At 36.6% G+C, this 17334-nt stretch overlaps 1 protein-coding gene across 1 annotated transcript; it reads right to left on the bottom strand.

The window, feature by feature from the left end:
• Positions 1 to 1417: 1417 nt before the first annotated feature.
• On the bottom strand, positions 1418 to 12442 carry ttr (transthyretin (prealbumin, amyloidosis type I)). The gene is made up of 4 exons (XM_056481097.1): positions 12362 to 12442; positions 8683 to 8822; positions 5514 to 5649; positions 1418 to 1838 (listed from the first exon to the last, which is right to left on the bottom strand). Exons 1-4 carry the CDS (start codon positions 12425 to 12427, stop codon positions 1731 to 1733), a joined length of 450 nt encoding a protein of 149 aa, XP_056337072.1. The 5' UTR covers positions 12428 to 12442; the 3' UTR covers positions 1418 to 1730.
• Between the last annotated feature and the right edge of the window lie 4892 nt (positions 12443 to 17334).

Raw genomic sequence — 17334 nt, 5'->3', positions numbered from 1 at the left:
GGTATTAACATGTTCAGGTAGGCCTTTTGTGACCTTATGGTTTAATACAGAGATGCCAAAACTAGGGCCTGTGGCCCAAGGTAACCTTTGATTTGGTCTGCCATCCCATCTGAGAAGAGGGGGAGATGGTTTCGAGATTGTCAGTTAAAATGTAATGTAACCCTTTGTTTTATTGTTAAAAGCGAACTGAAATGTTTAAATTGTGCAAATTAATCATATTTTATGTAAATGTACTCACGGTCACCCAACAATGCAGAGACTTCAGTTAGTAAATCGAGGCAAAGGCAGACTGCTCTACTAGTGTATTCAGCATTAAACTCCACTGTGTTATGTTTTTATTGCAATATGTTAACATTTAAAAAGTTACACTGCAATTAAAGGAATGTTTTCCATTTATTTTGAAAAATTATGAAAAAAAAATGGGGAAATTACACATGGTGACTTTAAAGTAATATAGTTTGGTATATTTAACTTCGACCCACGGCTCTCAATGGATATTTGGCTTTTGGTCCATCATACGAAAAAATAAATTACGAACTTTGATCTTTGGGTTTTGGAAAGTGGTTATCTTTTAATGGTGTGATGGTGCGAAGTAAGTAGTCGGAAAATAGGTAAACTTCTGTGACAATCTCATTCCATTCAACCCCAAAGGTGGGTAATTCAATTTGTTTTAATGTACCTCTGGGATTGGTCAAATATAGACTCGAATTTAAGGTTCACGCTATTATGCGCACAAATGACTAGGGTAAAATCTTTATTCTATAAGAAAAAAATGCATAAACTATGATGAAAACGCATTTAACCAAATAAATTACAGCATGCTGTAACAATATCGTGAACATCAAGTTTAAGAGATTACTGAAAGTTTGGTTTTAACAGATCATAATAACACATGTTCATGATGGGATGACATTAATGGACAAACCAGTGGACCGTAGGCATGGGCTGGTATAAGATTCTGACGGTATGATAACCTTGGATAAAAATATCACGGTTTCATGGTATTGTGCTCACTGCTCTAAAATATTCTTTTTAACTGTCTGGATAAAAAAAAAAGAAAATTTTGGCAGGGTTTAAAACCTTGACTTTTCTAAAACGCGGTATTCCTTGAAAACGGTTATCGTCTAGTGGACTGACCACTATGTAAAACGTAGTCCGTAGTCAAAGACCTCAAAGTGGTTGGGTATTATTACCTCTCAACTTTCTTATGTGACTGCACTCTCAAAGAGTTGTCTCAGGCCTCCAAAAGCCACCACGCGATCATGGTCTTGTTTTCATCTTATGAGTCTCAAGTCATTTATTAAATAAGAAATAAGTCCCACAATGGCTTCTCCTACCACACCAAATTCTATTATTATTATATATATATATATTTTTTTGGCATTCTAGTTTATCAGGAAGTGACAATTTTGTTCCCTTTTGCTCATTGGATCGAAATGGTGCTTTATTCACAAATGTTTTATATGATATTCCAGTTTTGCACAAGTCAAATTTGTATCTTTGGATGGAAACATAACTAGCGTCTCCCACTTGTAAATGGTTTTATGAAAACCAGGTGTGATAACTTGTTTAAAGCTATCAAAAAGTTACCACAAATACCTACATAAATACTTAATGAAATGGCAATCAAGTGACTTAGTTATTGCAAGGAGTTAATCGTGAACTCTGGATGTACTGTATTTGGTTTAAAGCTGTTGATGTGGACCATCTTTCAAAGAAGTTTCATGATGTCAGTCATGTGCCTTGACGACCACAGCCGTCGTGGTGTATGAGAAAGGGCTCAGAAGGAGAGCCAGTGTGTAATGACGATGTCCCTCTGCATGAGCCTCAAACACCACCTGCAAAAAAAAACACAAGATCCACTGAGAAACAGCTTTCAGCACATTTGGAAGACAAAGGGTTTGTACTTGTCTTATGTAATCTATTACGAAATGTTACCGTTATTCCAAGATGACAATGTATTGTGTTCTGCAAGCTGTTCACATAATATTGTATTTTTATGAAAAGCTGAAAACATCTAAACCTAGTGCGTAAATATCCAACACAATCTTAAGGCAATTTGTAATGTTTTGATTTACTGCCTAATTTGTATCCATTTTTTACAAACTCATTCATACATTTTAAAATGAGTTGCTCATCCCCCAAATGAGTAGTGGTGGGCAAAGCAAAGCTTCATGAAACACTGGAACAGTCGAAGCAAATGTGTCGAAGCTTCGAAACGTTTTGAAACCTGTCTCTACGGTGACACCTAGTGGTAATTTTTTTTATGTATTGCTCTGGAACGCAAATTGAGGTATTAAACCCCATGTTGTAGAGTCGAGGTTTCAAGTGATTTAGAGGAGCTGTGAGAGTTCCAGACTATCATGTCGGGATAATGGGTTCGAATCCAGGTTGATGCAGCTGTAGATGTTAGTTTTTAAGTGCTCTGTTCTTGTAATGTGTTTTGTTTTAACATTAGTCTGAGATCCGAATGAACACTTTGTAAATAAATGTCTTGTTTTGGTCATAAAAAGTAACATTATTAAAATACATCAAGTCATAATTTAGAGTGTTTGTATAAGTCGGAATTTAAACTCCGGTCATTTGCCGCACAGTTCATCTGTGTACACGCACCGTCCACTAGCCTACATGAGATTTGATTCTGACCTTGTCAGTCAAAGGCAGATTCACCAGGTCACGAAATGCTCTGAATCGCTTTAGTCATGTGACGTGGTGTTTTGAATCTCCTTAGTCATTTAGTCACGTGACCTGGGTGTTTTGTATCACCTTATGGCTCGTTTCCACTGACTGGTACGGTTCGGTTTGGTACGGGTCACCTTTATCAAGCTTGCGTTTCCACTAACAAGGGTACCCTTTTGTTGGGGGCGTGGTGTATGACAAAGTTACAGTCGACGTCATTCTCGCTGGAGGAAATGTCTACAAAGCTGTACAGGTCGCTCACATATCATATGAAAAGCACTTCTCACAAAACAGATGCTTCATACACATAAATACTTGTGTAGAAATGTTTATTACTAACTTTTCAATGAACATGAGTTGATTATAACTGCAGATCAATGACAGTGCGAAACAGCCTACTGTAACGGCTGTAATTATATTAAATAACTAAATAAATGAACATATATAAACACATACAGACCCTTACAGTCTCCGATATGTTATCAACTACAGAAGAACACACAGCAGACATTTCGTCGGTATTTAGGTTCAAAACAACACAATATATAGCCTACAGCCTACAGTCAGTGTAAACTTCTCATCTGTGTCTATAATATTCAGCAGCACATGTAGCCTCTGTTAGAGAACAATTCCATTATTCTGAGTTCATATTAGTCCAAAAGGTGATGATAACAATAATAGTTAAACAAGGCAGTTTGTTCACGTTTGCTGAAAAAATAATGTGCTCCTTTTTCCGGCTTCTCCTTTGTTTTTTCTGCGCTTCACTCTCACGTTTGTCAGTGTCTGACAGGATCGGGTTTCAAAAGCTCGTCAATAATTAAGCGCACGTTATTATCATCAGCTCAAGAAGTTTGTTATTACAGATATATACGTGCGGCGAGTGCAAGGAAGAAAGCGAAACCGCTCGCGCCTCAGACTGCCTCGTAAAAAAAGACAGCTGCGCGTCTAGCTCTGCCTTTTGGTACCCTTTCTCGTGTTTGGTACCCTTTCGAAAGGGTGCCGAAAAAGTGGTACGGTACGGTTCGGTTCGGTTCGGTACGCTTTTTGACAGTGGAAACGACTATAAAAGCGTACCAAACCGAACCGTACCGTACCACTCAGTGGAAACGGGCCTTTAGTCAAGTGATCTCGATGTTTCGGATCATGCTTCGGCACAGCGTTTCGAAACACTTGCGCTTTGGGATCTCGACACTGTTGAAACAAGATATTGCCAGCTGCAGAACCGCAGAACCACACACGTTTCAGGCACACACGATTTAGGCAAACCATATATGCTAACTAACTAACTAACTAACTCCCTAGCATTATCGCCACCTATTGAATTTCACAAATATGATTTCCCATTTCAGTCATAATTATTATATCGTAATGATCATTTTAACATCTGCAGTTTCTGATTGTGTGTGCCTAAAACGTGTGTGGTTCTGCAGGCCTGCTGCTGGATGTTATTGGTTGAAACTTCAGTTTCATATCAGACATCCCCACAAATGAGTAATAGGGTTAGGAGTGGGATTTGGGAACACGCCTCCTTTTTAAAATCTTACATTTTCATCCAAATGAAATCATATTAATTTGTACAATTTAGCCAATTTTGATAAAACATAAAATAGTAGATTTTAAATTACAAGATGTAAAGTTGAGTATGTAAGAATGTAATCGTTTTTGTTACTGATCTCTCATCTAAATCTGAATCCTGTTATTACAGGATGACATTAATGCAACTTGAGATTCTTACATGCAATGGCACTAATTTAGGTACATCTCTTAAACCTCTTGCTAAGGCAAATGTCTAAACAGCCAATCAGTGGCAGGAGATGTCTTGAAGTCATCTCTGAACACAACAAACCTTGAAACAAATGGGCTACAACAGCAGAAGAAGAGAGCATAACCATTGACACTCCTTTCAACTGAGGCTACAATTCACATAGGCTCAACAAACAGAAGTCTACGTCTTGAATTCTACTGCAACATTTCGATGGTAGGATCAGAATTGGGAATAAAAGGCATGTAAGCATGGATCCAACATGCTCAAAATTGTATATATATATAATGATATATTTGTATGTTATATGGATATTTTCTTGGCACACTGTGGACCTCTTGAGCATCTGTTGATCTGTGTTGCTGAATGTTGTTGCTGACCGTGTCCATGATCACGTTGTATTATGTGTGATGGCTACATCCATCTTAAAACATCCATTCACAAATCTTAAATCATCTCAAACTGGTTTCTTGAATGTGACATTGAGTTCACCAATACTCATGACGTCTACAGTCACCAGTTCTCAGTCCAATAGAGCACCTTGGAGATTTTTAAATTCCACAGCAATTGCGAGTGATAGTGTCATCTCAGTATGGACAAAACCTGAGGAATTTTTCCAGCACCATGTTAAATCTATGCCATGAGGAATTCAGGCATTTCTGAAGTCAAAAACAGTCCAATCCAGTATTAGCCACAGTATGCATGTGCTCTGTATGGTTGAACATATATGCATGTGGTGTCCTTGAATGCTCTGTCCTCTTATCTTAAACTAGTCAATATACTGTGTGTCTATAGAAAACAAGATATAGGTTCTTAAATATTTACTTCCCTGGTGTTAGTATAGCTCTTGGTTCACATCCAAGACAATCATTCAGGGTATTAATCTACACATAGTTGTTATAATCTACTATGGGGATCTAAAAACTAGATCAAAATAAGTAGTCCTAAGCCAATCCTATTCCTATGGTAACTTGGTCCATTCTTGTTTTATACGGTGACTTGATATAACAATAACCCATTTGTTGTGGATAAATGCTCCTGAATACATGAGTACCATCAGAGTTGTACTTACATCGGCCAGCTGGTGGAAAGGTGTGCGACCCTCCGCCTTCCAGTAGGTTAAAGTGTCAAACTCCACCCGATACACACCAGGAGTGAACTCCTGCTCCGTGATCAAGTTGTGCACTTCACCAGTCATGTCCACTTTCCTGTGGGATGAAACTTTATACCTGACTATTTTGTTTACGCATTTATCCTGTGTTTTATGCATCAAGCTGCTTTGACACAATCAAGTTCTTTAGAAATAAAGGTCACTTTACTTGACTGCTATATAAACATACAAATTTTATAAATATAATTTTAATTGGAAAATTTCAACTATACTCCAGATTTAGAGAAAGAAACTTAAGCATTTTAACTTTCAATTTCTATATGCTTATTTCACACAACTGCCATTTTAAAACGCGAAAGTGAGGCTGCGGAGGGAAGAAACCCAGAAGTATAGGATCAGCAATGCAAACATTGCAATAACATGCTGTGGACTACACACCTCCAGCTTTTGCCGTGATTTTAAAATGCAGATATGCTGTAAACATCACTTTAATATCATTCAAGTTTAGTTTAAACAATTAAAAGCATATTAAGCATCAAACAAAATCATAATCTCTTTAACAGTAATACGCTTAAATGTCCTCAAAGGCTTAAGTTTATGGCACCAGCTAAACACCGTGGGGACGCCTCCCAGCTTCAGTCAATGTAACCTAGTGAGCGATAAAAAAATGCAGTCTTCTCTAGCACACCCTCATGTTGTCTGTAATAGTGTTGTACCGGTACTTAATTTCAAAAACGTCCATTTCCTGCTAAAATGTAAGAGCTGTTAAGCGTGTTCCTAAACGCAGCTGATTTGCCATTGTGTTAACCAGTGTTCAACAGAAATGACTGTGATTGGCCGTAAAGGTCATCAGTTCACCAATCTTCACCAAGTGCAAACACAAAACCCTGGACACTGGAGCATTTTAAAGCCGCGAAGATCAGTCGAGTCATCAGCGGATCGCTCATCTGTGTTAAACATTGGTGAAGTGCGGTGAACTGATGACCTTCGTGACTAATCACAGTCATTTCTGTTAAGCACTGGCGAATACTATGGCAAATCAGTACTGTTTAAGAACGTGCTCAACAGTGCTTGAACGTTAGTGGGATATGGACATTGTTTTTTATACATTTTAGTACCAAAATTCAGTTTTGGGACAAGTCTAATATAGTGAAAGAATCCGTTCATTAACTTTATCTAAACATTATTTACATTATCTAAAATGTGTGTTTGGGAAAGAAAACGTTAGCTATCTAGTGCCATTTCACTTATCTTTGCTGAAAATGAGGTCTGATATCCCTTTTTCTTTTTTTACTAAACATTCAGAACAGACCTTTGGGTCACTTGTAAATTGGTGAAATGATAAATTTGTGTCACTTTTTTTCGCCGATAAGATATACAGCCAGGTACACAACATTCCTGTATGACACCGATACGTGCGATACTTCCAGGTTTCTTCCCACCGCTGCATCGAGTTTGCTTTTAAAATGGTGGCCGCCTGAAATCAGTCAACAGTTAAACAAAAGGGTAACAATCTACTTGACGGGGTGTTCTTTAGACCTGTATAATCATGTCATGGCACATCATGAATATAAAGGAGATTGCATTTGTCTGAGATTGTATGACAACTGTCATTAAGTCACTTTCAATTGGTTATGGAATTCATTTTCTTTTCGGCTTAGACCCTTTTTAAAAAAGGGGGCCCCACAGCATAATGAACCGCCAACTTATCCAGCATAGGTTTTACGCAGCGGATGCCCTTCCAGCTGCAGCCCATCACTGGGAAACAGCCATACAGACTCATTCGCACACATGCATTACTGACAATTTAGCTTACCCAATTCACCTATACAGCATGTCTTTGGACTTGTGGGGGAAACTGAAGCACCTGGAGGAAACCCATGCGAACACAGGGAGAACATGCAAACTCCACATCGAATCTTTCAGTGCCTTTGTCTTTGAAAACTTGATATTTTCAAGACAATATAATTTGTCATAAATCTGTCATAAACATGATTGTCATAAGGCTGCTATGTATATTATTCTCATCACGTTTTCCAGTGGAACTTAACTGAATTTGTCCTTAAAATGTGTCATTAAATGAGTCGTTACGCTGTCAAATAATTTTCTAACATTTTAATGACAAAATCAGTTTGTACCACTGTAGTTGAGGTCAAGAAAAATATTAATGATGCTGTTTTAAAATTCAAGACACAATTATAATTAATGAATAGCAGTGATAACAGAATATCAGTGCAGTAAATGTAATGTACGTAAATGTAATTAATTTGTGATACAATCTACAGTATGTATATATATGTATTTACATCTATAAAGTCAGAATTATTAGCCCCCTTTGATTTTTTTTTTTCTTTTTTAAATATTTCCCAAATTATGTTTAACAGAGCAAGGAATTTTATTTTTTTCTAGAGAAAGCCTTATTTGTTTTATTTCGGCCAGAATAAAAGCAGTTTTTATTTTTTTTTTAATCCGTTTTAAGGTCAAAATTATTAGCCCATTTAAGTTATATTTTTTCAATTGTCTACAGAGCAAACCATCATTATACAATAACTTTCCTAATTACCCTAACCTGCCTAGTTAACCCAATTAACCTAGGTAAACCTTTAATTGTCACTTTAAGCTGTATAGAAGTGTCTTGAAAAATATCTAGTAAAATATTATTTACTGTCGTCAAGGCACAGATAAAATAAATCAGTTATTAGAGATGAGTTATTAAAACTATCATGTTTAGAAATGTGTTGAAAAAATTTTCTCTCTGTTTAACAGAACAGAAATTGGGGAAAAAAATAAACAGGGGGGCTAATAATTCTGACTTCAACTACATACATACATCTATACATATATATATATAATTACAACAATAAATCAATCAAAATTAAATAAACACTAGGCAAGAAAAGTGAAACTGAAAACAAAGTTTTGCACAATCACTTTAATTACTAAGTGCTTTCATTAATAAGTAAAAAAAATTCTAACTGAGCTCAAACAGAAGCAAGAGTTGTTGTTAAAAATGAATGTGGATATCATTATCATATTAAGGAAATGTTGGGTCAGGAAAAATCTGTAATGTAATTATTGATAACCTTTTAAAATATTTTTTAGTAATGTAGTTAGGTTAATGTTCTCTTACCCACTGGCAATCTTTTCCCATGTCCCACCTTGATCTTGACGAAACAGATCCAGAGCTATATTTCCAGCAGGCGTCCCTTTAACAGCGTCCAGGATTTTCACCGTCAGAGGACAGTGAGCATCTGAGCCACCATGAAAAGCCTGGGAAGCATGAGAAGATACTATTGAATAAAGTCATTATTTCTGTTTTGTGTGCAGACAAAAGTATTCATGTACCTTCATAATATTCCAATTGAACCACTGAATCATGAGGATGTTTTTGCTATATTTCTATACTTTAAATAAGTCTCTGTCAATGGAGGATCAAGTAGATATCCAAAATATTGTAATTTTTGTTCTGAAGAGGAAAGAAGGTCTTATGACTTTGGAACGACAATAGAGCAAGGGATTAATAACAGACTTATCATTTTTGGGTAAACTAACCTTTTAAAAAGTTCACCCAAAATAGTAATTTGCTGTTATTCAGAACAGGCCACACATGATTGATCAGTGACCTTATTCTAGTAGAAAAATAAAGAAAATCCTTACCTAAAACCATGGGTGATTCATATAAAGCAAGTCAATGGCTAGCAGCACAGTACAGAAAATAACCTATATAAGCAAAACTAAATGAATACCTGTGCCCCTAGAGTCTAGAAAATGCATTGAGATATAATGAAGCAAAATTGCCATTTGCAGAATGGTCATTTGCTGTGATTTAAAGGTAAAATTGTAAATAATGTTAATTTTGCCAATCATTTTGTTTTGCCAATCAATTTCTTAATGTATTATTGGAATCTATGGATATACATTTTGTTCTGCTGGTAGCTGTTTACTTGTATTTTTTTGAACCACCAAACACCAAGAAAATATATTCTTTAATGTTCTGCTAAAGTGAAGGTTTTCTCCATGCAACTATATTAATCTACAAAATGAATTGCTAGTATATTTCTGTGATTAAAATAATGTGATATATAATGTACAATGTAATGAACATAGCTGTTTCAGCTCAGAGCTGTTTGTTGGGTGAGTGACCGGCTGGACGTACAGCTGTGTGTTTTCCAAGTATAGAGTTAACTGCAGCACTTTGTTGTATAGCAGAGCATAGATAACCTTGCAACTTATATGTTAGCCTGTCCAACAACTCAAGCTACCTCATCTCACCCTGAAGAGGCCAACTCAGGAGACATTTATCATATACATTTTATAGATTTTGTGTCAATGCCAAGTTAAACATCACAGCCAAATGTGAAGTTTTGACTCTGAAAGAGATTTCTATTCGTAAAAAGCTTTAACTGGCAATTTTTGCTGTTTACAGAGCTTAAAGGGCACCTATGGTGAAAAATCTACATTTCAAGCTGTTTGGACAGAAATGTGTGTAAGTATAGTGTATAAACTGTCATATTGGTTTGAAATAAACACACCCAGTCCTTTTTTTTTTTTTCAAATTTAACAACATAAAAACGGTGGACCAATTGGAGCGGTTTTCAGATCGACCGCAACTTTATGTAGGAGTGTGGTCCCCCAGCCCACCAAAATTGATTGACAGCTGTGCACATTAACATGTCTGGTAGTCACGTGTATAATCATATCATCAAGAGAGGACACGCGCAAAGCAACCAGGAATAAAAGGTGTGTTCAGTTCGCTAGGATCATCAATCATCATCAAACGTGATCAAGAGTGAGTTTTACAAGTTGAAAATGACTTAAAACAGTGCATGTGTGTAATGAATTACAGCGATTCACTTCAGATGCACTTAATCAGCACGGCCGCGTGTCAGAACAATTATAAAGGAAGACGCTTCAATCGCGGTTTGTGGACGTTAAATCAGGTTTATTTTGTACATTAATACAAAAGATATCCATACAGCAGTGGAGATTGCCAGTATCATGTCACATATGCGTGCAAAACGAGTGCAAAGCTTAAAGTGCTCTCTCTCTCTCTCTCTCTCTCTCTCTGTGTGTGTGTGTGTGTGTGTGCGTGTGTGTGTGCGTGCGCGCGCGCGTGTGTGTGTGTGTGTGTCTGAGCTATGTGTGTCTGCGCTACGTTTGTGTGTGTGTGTATGTGTCTGCGCTATGTGTTTTTGTCCTTGCTGTGTGTGTGCGTGAACTTTGTAATGACATTGTGTGTGACTCATTGTTGCAAATCCACAAAAAAATGCATCAAATACTGATTGTTAAAGTTCTTACTGTAGTATTTCTCACACACATTACGTCAGATCTGCTTCCTGAGGCAGCCGAGGGCAACGATTGCTGACAGGCACGTGGGAACGGTGGGCGGGAAGGACGAGCCTTAAAGGGCCAGTACATAAAAACAGCAAAACCTTTTTTCCAGCTATGATATAGACACTTCAAACAGCTATAATAAATAATCTGATGCATGTTTTGAGCTGAAACTTGACAGACACATTCTGGGGACACAAAAGACTTATATTAAATATGAAAAAGGGGTAACCTATTCGCCCCTTTAAAGCTCTCACAGAGCAATGGCAAATATAGAGGTCACACACTGGATGAGAAGCACATTACCATGATTTGAAATGTAATCAAATTTGAACGCACAACCATGCTACTAAATTGCATTATATTGCATCATTATGCAACCATGGTGCAAAACAGTCAATGCATAGAATATGCAATGAGATTAATCAAAGCTCATTCAAGACTAGCTAAAAACCACCAACTATTCTTTAATAACTGGTTTGTAAATAATGCAATACTTAATTTAGTAAAGAATAATGAACAAAGCGAAACGAATCACTAACAAAGCGAAAACACAGTCAATAAACACATTATATATGTGCCTTATAACTCGCTAATACAGCATTTGTAGTTGTATTTATACTAACGTCTATTAATGTAGAGTTAATGCTTAAATAATGAATGAACTATTTTGCTAATGCTTAACAAACGATTCATAGTGTGTCGTTATTATAATGTGTTACCAAATGTTCTAGTGTTTTCATTATTATTTACTTCTTTAATCTTCAGGTCTGTGTGATGCTTGCTGGCTACAGTAGTTTCATTTTTTATAATTTAGAGGAAAATATATGCCTTGTTTTTTTTTCAGTAGTTGCTAAAAAGGCCAAAATATATCATTTAAATTACTTGCTAGCTGTTCTGTCGAGGTATAACTAAGTATAGTAAAAGATTGCTGAATCTAAATAGTTTTTTATCGTTTAGTTAGCAACACTGATGATGTGTCAGCTGTAAGTCAAAGCAATACCATACAAGAACCATTTTAGATTGCTCTTTATTTTGATGGTCCCCTTTAAACACTGTGTTAACTATATGTAACTATGTCAACTGAATCTATTAATAGTAACTCTATAAGTCTTAGAGTATTAGAAGACTGTATTGCATGTTAGAATTAGTAGAATAAATTGACATGTACTTGCAAAGTTACTTCTAGTTAACCAAATAATTTGAAAAAGAACCAATTAATGCTTTAGCTTTTTTCTTAAAGACATGTGGTGAAAGGTTCTCTGGCACCATGATCTTCAATAACAACACAGTTTTTTATGGTTAGAATTCTCTATAAAATAGGGTATGTGACAAAACAAAACAAAAATGCATAAAAATGCATAATTGTCCTCACTTGTAGCAATAAACCAGCCACTTCAGTGATACTAAAAGTTACATTTGATCATTTAAAAGTTGCAATTGTGAGCTCCTACAATAGTTCAATTCAAAAAACTTACCACTGGAACAGATCTACAGAGGGTAAACAGAGATGCGAGAAGCACACAAATCACTGCTTTCGCCATGTTCGAGCAGAACTGTGGGAGATAACACCCAAAATGCCCTTTATACAGCCATGAGTGGGTATCTGTTGACACAGTAAATAAACAGGGGAATGAGTAACTCCATACAATTTGGCTAATCCGGTGGAAACAATCAAGGGCATTTGCTCATATCTATTAAACGGCAATGCTATTCTTGGAATTTCATGAATCTAATACTCAAAGTTACATTATTCTGTGCGTGATTCATTGTGTTTACTTTCTGAGGACCTCGATTCAGTCTCACCAGTGATTTATTTTTGGGCAGTACACATTTGAGGATCTGAGGTATTATTGACAGTTCAAAGAAAAGTGTACAGTTTCCTCTTGAGAGGCAGGAACACGTTTGTTTTTCCACATATTTTGATGTGCTCGCTGAATTGCTAAAGAAGTTAAATCATTATAGGTGTATTATTTAACCAATGGACCCATTATTGGATCATACAGAAGTAATACAATACAAATTCATATTTATTTTAGTCTTTTTCAACAAAACGTCATCAGCAGCATTTTAAGGAAAGCACATTAAATCCATTCTAAGAGGACATTTAGATGGCACTGTTTCTTAAAATTGAAAATGGAATCTTTATATTTGGTCATTTACACAACTACTTTTGCAAAAGGTTAATGTATGTGACCTGTAAGAATACACACAATTGCACTCACTCATATATGGTCTCTTTAAAAGCTATGACTATATTTTGTGGAGGAGTTTTGCAAGTAGGTGTGCTAGTTTTTGTACATTTATTTTGTTGTCGTTTCCGTGTGGTCTATGGAAACATAGTAGAAGCATGTCAGTTTAGCAAAAACCCACATATATTAACAAAATGTTTTAATCACATAAATGGAGTGGTTTTAGACAAAACATTTACCTTAATTTACGTAAAATATGCACAGTCATAGACAGTGTTAGGGAAAGGTACTTTTGAAAGTAATGCATTACAATATTATAAAATATTAGTTGTGTTACATAGTTACCTTTTACGGTAAGTAATGCATTAAGTTACTTTTTATTACCTGGCTGAGGCTTGATCTCTTTCAGAACTTATTCAAAGGTTAAAGCAATGTGTTTGCTACTTTTGTACTATTTGTCGGAATCCTCCTATTATCCTTGTGGTCAATTTGAGGGCCTATGGGGAAAGCTGGAAAAACTTTGATGTGACTGATTTGCAAGCCTACATTGGGTTGCTCAATTTGGCAGGAGCATACAAGTTCAAAGGAGAAGCAAAAGCAAGCCTTTGGATTGCTGACACTGGAAGGTCAATATTTCAAGCCACCATGTCTCTGAAGACATTGCATGTTTTCTCCCGTATCATATGCTTTAGTGACAAAGAAACAAGGCAGGGCAGATGAGATCGTGACAAACTCGCAGCAATGCAGGATGTATGGGACAAATGGGTCCAGCAATTGAACTTTCGTAACAATCATAGACTGTAAAAGATATGGACGTAGTATCCGTGACATCACCCATAGGTTTCTGAAGAGCGCAAATGAAGCTACAAGTGGGCATGACCAACGGTCGGCATTATGTTTGCGCGTCATCGCACCAACCAGTCGATACCAAACAAGGGTAAAGCGGCGGTGCGTGAGCGGAGCTGCAGACGCCTGCTAGCATTTTGCTTAGACAGGCTTTTCTTTGGGAGAAATGATTAATACTCCATTACCTGTTACCACATGTGCTTGGTTGTATACAGGGCTTTACATTAACACCCACCAACCCACCAAATGCGGGTAGATTTAAGCGGTGGCGGGTAAGACAGACACTCCCACTAGCCACTTTGGCTGGTTGAAAATAATTTTCACAGATAATAATTCTTAAAAGCAGGGTTCGACAATAAGGATGGTCCAATATGCATCCAAAGGCGATCTTAGAATTGAGTAGCAACACGACTGACAAACATAATTGCGTTCGCAAATTCACGCGAGCAAAGCAGGTGAATAAAGAATGAGAGGATAATCACTTGCGCTAACAGCTGAGGTGATGCGCGCAACAGTTTATAAGGCGTGCACGCTCCTGTTTCCTTTCGTGAAGCAACTGTGTCTAGAAACACAACTGATGCGATCGGTTCTCTTTCTAATAGACTAGACAAAAAGTGATGAACATGCACCCACAGTCTTGCTGCTTTCAAGATTTCCAGAGTTGACTTATTGTAAGCTGCACCAGTTGCTTTCGCTTTAACCATTCTTTGAACAGATTATTTATGGGTCTAACGTTACATGTGTGTATGATAATCCTTTCATTATCACTTGGTTTGTTTTTTACCTGCTTTCTTTCACGTTAATATGTTTTAATTATCATTTTTTACAATAACATTGCTTTTAATGGGAGATTAACTTCCCATTTATGTGTAGTTAACTGGTGAAATTGGACCTTTAGCCAGGACAGATTACTGTGCATATGTTTTGTTAAATAAAAAGTACAGTATACAGCTATATTTTGCTTGTTTTGACACATTTAAAATTTGTGGCTAAGAAATAATTAATTGTTTATGTTTGGTGTGGTCAGAGATAAATTTGGTAAATCCTTCATTTTGATCTCTGAAAATTATGTGAAATAAAAACTAATTGTAATACTTTAAAACCATGACCCATTTGCTCATGATTATTGAGCAAGCTCATACACGACACACAAAAAGTGAAATGAACGAGGATGCATGTGGAGATAATGCAAAACCTAAATCAAGTAATTTTAGCATGTCAAAGTCATATTTATATGTATAAAATATATTTTTCCAACAATAAAGTTGTGGCTAGTGAAAATGGCGAGTGGCTAGTAATGTTGGAAAACTACTAGCCACAGTGGCTGGTGATCAAAAAAGTTAATGTCAAGCCCTGGTTGTATACTATATCAATAAAGTGTTTTGTCTTAAAAACACTGTTATAATACATTGAGCCACTAAACATTGTTCTTATGACGTTTTTCTACAGGAAGAAAACACAAATTACTTCCAAACACTTCAAATATAGTCTGTTTTACACTGTTAGACCTTACCAGGCTTTTTTACAGTAGAATACTGGCAACACCGTTGCCAGCTACTCACTGTAATGGTTTGGTTACAGTGAGTAAGTGGCAACAGTGTTGCCAGTTAATTACTGTAATAGAGCAGTAGTGGTAACTAACTGGAAACTGCTTACAGTTAATTACTGTAGTGTTACAACTCACAGCATTATACAGCATACACATTGATAGTATGTCATTTATAGTTATTGTAGTTTTACTAAAATGAATCAGTATTCTTAAGTGTTATTAAAATAGAAAGCATATAAATTCTTCAGACAAATGTATTTTATTGTTTTGGCAGCAAACAAATATACAACAGAAAATGTTCAACAAAATTAAAGAAATCAGCAGATATCAATACATTTTCTATTTACAATGAAACGAAAAGGTTCAATTAAAGCTACGGTTACACTGTGCTTTGTGTGTGCGAAATTCTGTCGGGCGGCGCTGCGAAAAGGGGCCGGATTAAACAAGATGATTAGACATTTAAAAAAGCGAGTGATAGCTCGATGTTTTAAACCTCTGTCCAGAGAGGTCATGTTTTGATCCTCGATTGGTCTCACGCAGTCAAGTGATGCGGTTTCGCAGGTCTGAGTTCACCAAGCTTGAACTTTGCACCGCAGCAAACGGCGAAACTTGACGCATGACCTTGCGTTTCCAGTCTGACGCATTCGCGTGCGTATGAATGGAAGTCTATGGAAGGAAAAGCCCAGTGTGACCGCAGCTTAATAAACAACACATGCAGTGTATATAGCACAGGTGTCAAACATTTAAATATCATCTGACATATAACAGAGGGCCACAGGTCTGCACAGTTTAGATTAAAACTCTGAACTCAGAACTCCGATTAAACACACCTAAGCAAACTAATTGAGGCTAATCTACAGGTAATGTTAAAGCAGGGTGGGAACTAAACTCTGCTGGTTGCTGTGTTTGATTAGAGTTTAAGCAAAACTATGCAGGATACCAGCCCTCCAGGACCGAGTTTGCCCACCCCTGCTTTAGACAATACATGTCCAGCAAACCATGTTTGCTTTTCTTGCTGTCAATTTGACCCCATACATAATTGAGTTCCAGTCCTTGCTAAAAGAAATTGTTATTCATAAGTACAAAACTAATAAAACAACAAAAATATATGTAGTTTTCCAATTTTAGGTGAAACGGTGAGTTTTCATGCTGATTTGTAGATTTGTCTATAATAATGCAGGTAATCTTTATGTATAAGGGGCAGGAAGTGGGGGGTTGGGAGTGAGGAGCAGGGGGTCGGGGTGCATTTCAGAGTGTTGTTAAGTAGTCAACAAAGACATCAATTACCTGACACTAACCTTTTGGTTTTAATTGCTGGGGTCAAACTGACCCCAGTGGAAAAAAGGTGTCAGCAGATTTTAGGGTATCTGGAGGGTTAAGTAAAATCCCTGTACATTGAGACAATCCCCCTTTCCTTTCCTTTGATGTGTTAAAAAAATTAACACATTCTCTCATTGACTGCATGGTTCATTGTGACTCCTTTAATTTTAATTCAGCAATTTATTTTTTAAAAGCTAATTAATTAAACTAAAAAGTAACTCAGATATTATTACTTAATTTTTAAAAGTAATGTTACTTTACTCAATACTTATAAAAGTAATATTATTACATAACTCACGCTACTTGTATTGTGTTACCCCCAATACCCAAATACATTCCATTTATGTGATTCTGTGTAAATTTTATTCCTAACAGGTCAGTTACAAATAAAGATGACTAAATTATGCTGCCTCGGAAGTCTGAAGTCTGTCCTAAATCAGTGTTGTGAGGTGCCTTCTTGCACAAACACTCCCTCTAAAGTCACTACCTGTTAGGGCAATTAAGCTGCATAAGCATTTGGACACAGCCTCTGGCAAAGCAATGA

The sequence above is a fragment of the Danio aesculapii genome, chromosome 20 (genome assembly GCF_903798145.1).
Source record: "Danio aesculapii chromosome 20, fDanAes4.1, whole genome shotgun sequence".
Lineage (NCBI taxonomy): Eukaryota > Metazoa > Chordata > Actinopteri > Cypriniformes > Danionidae > Danio > Danio aesculapii.
The sequence above is the reverse complement of the archived record's forward strand: the minus strand, read 5'-3'. Positions and strand labels throughout refer to the sequence as shown.